This window comes from Heteronotia binoei, chromosome 2, assembly GCF_032191835.1.
Source record: "Heteronotia binoei isolate CCM8104 ecotype False Entrance Well chromosome 2, APGP_CSIRO_Hbin_v1, whole genome shotgun sequence".
Classification (NCBI taxonomy): Eukaryota; Metazoa; Chordata; class Lepidosauria; order Squamata; family Gekkonidae; genus Heteronotia; species Heteronotia binoei.
Window position 1 is genome coordinate 4,875,205 of NC_083224.1, and position 6,285 is coordinate 4,881,489.

A 6,285-nucleotide genomic window follows, 5' to 3' on the forward strand; every position below is an offset into this window, starting at 1 on the left:
CCACTCAGCTTTGTGGTGTGTCCTGTTGTTATCGCCCTGGTTTACCCCAGGATGAGAGAACTTGAGAAAAACAGATGTTGCAGAAGGGCATTTACATTCAATTGTTACAAGAGGCTGACAACCCTGAAAGAAATAAGGACTACTCTTGAGGAAGAATTTCTTTGACAAAATGAGCCTATATCTCATCTAAATCTGAGAGGCTCACGGGATCTCTCTCCAGGCCCGTAGCCACAAAAGTTCTGGTGGAGGGGCCCAAAAGAAAAAAAATGGGGGGGGGCCGCAGAGCAGCAGTGGGGAATTCAGGTGGGGGCCGCAAGAGCGGTGATGAGAGTGGGGGCCACCAGAAAAGCGGCGGTGAGTCTGGGCGGGGGCCGCAAGAGCAATGGCGGGGAGATCAGACGGAGGCAGCCAGACAAGCAGTGCGGAGATCAGGCGAGGGCAGCAAGAATAGCAGCGCAGAGATCGGGGACCATAAAAGCGACGGGGAAAGGAGGGGCCATACATGTTGAGGGGAGTTGGGTAGAGGGGCCGTGCCTCCCTGAGGCCCCCCTTAGCTACGGGCTTGCCTCTCTCGTAATATTGTAATGTGAGAATGGACCCTTCTTGTGCTGTTGTAATGTACAAAAAGATTATATGGTTTCTCCAAAACGGTTTTACCAAACATTGTTATCCAGGACACCTTCTCAGGCTTCGGTGACGGCCACAACACTGGTCTCAGTCGACCCTCACCAATCAGCTGGAAAGGCCTCAACATGATGTATTGCTGTTCAACAGTTTGATTCCTGCATCATCGCAGGGGTACCAACTCACACCTTTGGCCCCTGTGAAAGCTCCTTACCCAGAGAGATGACGCTTCCATAGTTCTCCCGCATGACTTCCCTGTAGAGAGTCCTCTGGCCCGGATCCAGCAGGGCCCACTCTCCTGGGGTGAAGCAGACAGAAACCTCCTCAAAGGAAATGGGGAACTGAAAGAAAAAGCAGATTCCCTCATCAATGATCACAAAATCCTAGAGTTGGAAGAGACCTCCAAGGTCCTCTAGTCCAACCCCCTGCACAATGCAGGAAACTCACAAACCCCTCCCCCTACATTCACAAGATCTGCCTTGCTGTCAGACGGCCATCTAGCCATCTTTCTTGTTTTCTTTCTTTTTAATGGTTTTAACTGTTTAATTTTAACTGTCTTATTGTGGGATTTAATTATTTTATGATGTTGTAATCCGCCCGGAATCCGACTTGGGAAAGGGCGGACTAGAAATCTGCAAAATAACTAAATAAAATAAATAAACCTCGAAGAAAGGAGAGCCCACCACCTCCCAAGGAAGCCTGTTCCATGCCGGACAGACACTGCACACTGGAAGGGAGGAGTCTGGGGAGGAACAGGATATACAGCTTGGGGTGGGGAAAGGGAGCTGCATTTAGATCCGCTCTCATCCGGACCGTTGTAGAAACTGTGGGAGCAAAAGCCCTCCTCCCCGAGAAAGAAGGGGGACCCAGGCTGTATCCCGCTCATCTCCCCTACCTGGACTGGAGGTAAAGCAGCCGTTTCCACACCTCCAGCAAGACAGCGGCTCAACAGCGTCTCTCCACTGCCTGTTCATAACAGAAAGGAAGAAGGGAGGGTGTTTGACTTCTTATTCCATTTGCTTCGTCACTCCCTGCTTCACGCACCCCCATCCCAGGCGTCCGAGAGGTTGCCCTGTGTACACTCAACACATTCTTTCACACTTTTTACTAAATCATGGGAGAAGCAGAAGAGAAATACCCAGGAGCCTCGGGGTGAAAATCTCTGCCAACATATTTCAGACTTCAAACGTGCCCTGAGAACTCTGGAGTTCCTAAAGTTACAGCATCCCTGCTGGATCAGAGCACAAACTCAGGAATCCCATTCTTCTGCCGGCTGGGCCCTTGAGTCTGGGCTGGGGGTGGATATAGACAGAGGTGGAAATGACGTTCCAGGAAATCTCACCATCGCATTCAGCCCAAATCCCAGATGTCACTGGAGCATTACTGGAGAATTCAGGGAAGGGGTATCAAACACTCGGCCCGCGTGCCAGAAGCAGCCCACCCAGGGCTTTGATCAGGCCCACGGAGCTCTTTTCTGCCCCCTCTTGTCCTTACCCTTTGAACCTCGAAGACTACCTCCCTTTCAGTTTTCAGGCTCTTTGAAGCTCTGAGGCAGAGTCTCCTTCAGCTGGTAGCTTCAAAAGCTCTTTGAAGCCCCTCTTGAAGCTCCTAGGCTGAGTCTCAGTTCCCGGCTCTTCCTGCCTTTTTTTACTGGCTGCTGCAAGGAAAACGTGGGGTGGATTTTAAGGTCCGTTCCATGTTTTCCTTGCAGCTTTGTCTTTGCTCTACAATGGTTTCAAATGGAGTGGAGAGGGTTACATTTTCAGAGTTCCTATAGGCAGCTCAGACTCCCGCTTCCTGGAGTTGTGTCCTTGCAAACAAAAGGTTGATGCTTTCAGCCAGCTTATCTGTTGAATGGCCCCAATCTAGTGAGTACTCTAATGTGGGAACCCACAGCCAAAGGGGGATATTGTACTGGAAAGCCATTGCCAACTTGAGTAGACTTGGGGGTGGGGGAGAAGCTTACAATGCCATTTCACTGTTTCCACAGAGTCAGACCCTTTGTGCTTTTTTTATTTCAAAATTGCACGGCCAAATTCCACTGATCCTCCTCCTTTCAAACTTAAAAAAAATTGGAAAAGTTTCAAGCATGTTTGTATTAAGTTTAAAAATATCTTTTAACTGTGTTTGGTCTGTGTCCGTTATAAAGTTTATGTCTCCACCCTAATGTTCGCCCTAAGCTGAGTTAGTGTGAGCCATCTCACGGTTTTTTAGCCTCCAGGTCACACATTTTTGTCTTAGCTCAGGAAAAATGGCCCCAGAAAAAGCTAATTCATGCAGCACCTCATAACTTTAATGCCAATAGCTCACAAAGTAGAATTTTTGCTCACAAGACCCCACAGCATAGAGGGAACATTGATCTCCACTACCTGACAATATATTTTATGAGACACAACGCCTGGCCCCACAAAACCCTGTTTGTGTCAGTCCAGCCTTCTAACGAAGGAGTTTGACACCCCTGATCTAGGGTACTCTCCGTGCCAAGCTTCACACCAAGGCCTCCCCAAATCTCCTGGGCTTCTGGCCACACCCTGTCATCCCAATTGCACAATCCTGTTTCCCACAGTGGCCCCTCAGATGCCCCTATAAGCACAGGCACAGAAGCCACATCTCCCCCTTGATTATTGGCCTCTAGGAACTGGTTTCCAGCGCTCTGCTGCCCCAGAAGGCTGAAGCTCCCTGTAGTCACCAAGCTGAATAGCTCTGCCCCAGTTTGTCTGCATTTCTTTTTGGAGCCACCTTGACCTCCTCTGATGAAAGGAAGGTGGAAGATGAATAAAGAGTGAGAGGACTTGCCCCCCATGAATCGGTCTGATCCCCTTGGAGAAGACTGACGGTTAGTGGATATTGAGTGCTGTATGTTCTGTGGAGACCTATTCCATTCTTTTCCTGACCTTAATGCTCTCCCCATCACATTCACGGGGTGCCCCAATCACCTCCTTACCAGAGGAGAGGGCATCTTGGGCACCCTCCTGGGCCTGCGCCCTCTGCCCTTGCTCCAAGGAAGCTCCGTCTGCCCCAGAGAATGCAGCTTCTGCCTTCACCGATGGTCCCCGCATCTGAAATGGATAAGAGATAGGATGGAAGAGACCATGCACTGGATCCTGCCCCACTCCCAGACTCTGCACCCTTCCCTCAGCAGACCTGGTCAGTTATCTGGAGGGAGCAGAAATTATCTACTAGAAGAGGCTGCTGAAGGAGGGATTTAAATCTTCCATTTGGAGGAGTAACACTTGGACAAATTTCCCTCAGGGAAACCTTAGATAAAGTCAGATATCGAATGGGATGTAGCTGGAGGAAACCCCCTCACCTGCTGCTCTGCCTGCCTCTTCTCCTCTGCCTGACTCAGGAGGAAACCTTCGGCCAAGGCCACCGCCTGGGAACTGGTCTCCGGCCCACATCCTCTGACCCAGCACTGCATTTCCTGGGGCAGGAGGGCCAGGAACCGCTCCAGAACCACCACGTCCAAGACCTGCTTCTTGGTGAGCCTCTCTGGCTTCAGCCAGTGGTTGCAAAGGCGATGGAGCTGGCTGCAAACCTCTCGGGGCCCATCAGCCTCATGGTAGCAGAACTGCCTGAAGCATTGGAAATGTGCGTCTGAGGTCACGGTGTTCTTAGGCAGGATCCAGAATTCAACGTTGCTCCCAGCCAGGGTGGGACGGGGGCCTCTGCTTGCCATCTTCAAAGCTCCAGGTCCTTCTGGGTCCTGCTCTTCCATCTCCTTCCCCTTCTCTTGGGCCACCTCCGACTGTGTCAATGTCTCTTTAGTGACGTGGCTATGAAGAAAGGCTTCTTTCTGGGGAGGGGGAAGGAGAGACAGAGAGAATTACATGTCACAAGGAAAGCAAATGAGAATTGCCCCGGTGGATCAGAAGAAAAGTGCTTCTTGTGCTTTGTAGATCAGGTTTTGTTTCGTTTTGCTATGCAATTAGATCCAAGTAGTCAGCCATGTTGGACTGAAGTAGTAGAACAAAATAGGAGTCAAGGGGCACCTTTAAGACCAACTTACTTTTATTCAGAAAGTAAGCTTTCGTGTGCTCTCTAAGCACACTTCATGAGACGAGGAATCCGGTACAGGGAGCGAAGCCAGACATAGCTGGTAGTCAGTGGCTCAGGATGCAAACTGGCACAAATTTAAGATCCAATCACAGTATAGTAAAATTGTCTGGTAGGGAGTGGTTTAGAATGCAAATTTAAGATTCAATGACAGAATAGTAAGATTAACAGATGGAGCAAACCTTTGATCTGAGAAGCATGAGCATGCAAAAGCAATAAAACACTAATATGTCAAAATGTGAGAATGTCTGTTATTGACTATATGGTATTAAACTGAGATATAAATAGCTTCCTTTTGAGCCAGGCTGAATACCACAGAGTCACTGACATTCTCACATTTTGACATATTACTGTTTTATTGCTTTTGCGTGCTCATGCTACTCAGATCAAAGGTTTGCTCAATTTGTTACTTTTACTATCAATCAAAAGCCTTTATTGGCATATATCAGATTATAAACAAACAGATGAACAGCTACAGAAATAATAAAAGTCTTATGCAGCTATAGATTGGATTAATTTTACTATTCTGTCATTGAATCTTAAATTTGCATTCTAAACCACTCCCTACCAGACAATTTACTATACTGCGTTTGGATCTTAAATTTGTACAGGTTTGCATTCTGAGCCACTGACTACCAGCTATTTGTGGCTTTGCTCCCTGTTCCAGCTTCCTCGTCTGATGAAGTATGCTTAGAGAGCACACGAAAGCTTCTGTTCTGAATAAATCTAAGTTGGTCTTAAAGGTGACCCTTGACTCCTATTTTGTTTTGCTATGTAATGCAATGCATGTAATGTACCAGACTATTTTAGATATGCCTCCTTGTTTCTTTGGGAAAGTTCACTGTCTCTGCTTGGCTCTTGAAGGATGTTACGAGCTTAGCCTCTCATGACAGTGGTCCAGTCTGTCTGATGGGGCTAATTCTTAAGGCAATCTGGGGCCCCAAAAGGACCAGGCGGACTGGTGACCCCTTCATCCTTTTTTCTCTCCTTTCAATAGATGTGAAGTACTAGGAAGAGCACCTCTTCCAAGCACCAAGGAGGGCCCCCCCCCTTTGATCTGTGGGGCTCACTTGGTCAGATCCTGGTCAGGTCTCCAGCAAAGAGGAGATCTTTGGGGGAGGCTGAAAACCAGCTCCTCAGGGCTCTCCTCTCAACTAGAAGGAAACTCTCAGTGCACTTGCAGGGCTGAAGAGTTAATGACTCTCAGCATTCCACAAGTAAAAAGCGTACATTTGCACATCAGTCTCCAATTTCCATTTATTTATTTGCTTCCCAATGTTTCCCCCCAGAATTAGATCCAAACACATGCAGTCTCTACAATGGTCCGGGTGAGAAAGGCTCTGAACTACACTCCCTTTACCCGTGCCAAGCCACACATCCTGTACTGTCCCATCCTGTACCATACGGGGACTATATAAACTCAGTTTGTTATCCCTGTTGGGTCCTCACATCTCTTACACATCTTCACTGTGTTGTGTGCTAATCTGCTGCTCACCCTCTTCATTTTGATGTATCTGAAGAAGTCTGCTCAGCTCGAACATGACCCTCTATAACCGGCATCTCCTGCCACCAAACTACACAAAATTGTGCTCGATACCTAAAAGG

General features: G+C 48.2%; 1 protein-coding gene across 1 annotated transcript; it reads right to left on the reverse strand.

Moving 5' to 3' along the window:
* Positions 1-634: 634 nt before the first annotated feature.
* Positions 635-6,073, reverse strand: LOC132590505 (neurotrophin receptor-interacting factor homolog). The gene is made up of 5 exons (XM_060263414.1): positions 6,041-6,073; positions 3,935-4,420; positions 3,569-3,683; positions 1,520-1,590; positions 635-965 (listed from the first exon to the last, which is right to left on the reverse strand). Exons 1-5 carry the CDS (start codon positions 6,071-6,073, stop codon positions 807-809), a joined length of 864 nt encoding a protein of 287 aa, XP_060119397.1. The 3' UTR covers positions 635-806.
* Between the last annotated feature and the right edge of the window lie 212 nt (positions 6,074-6,285).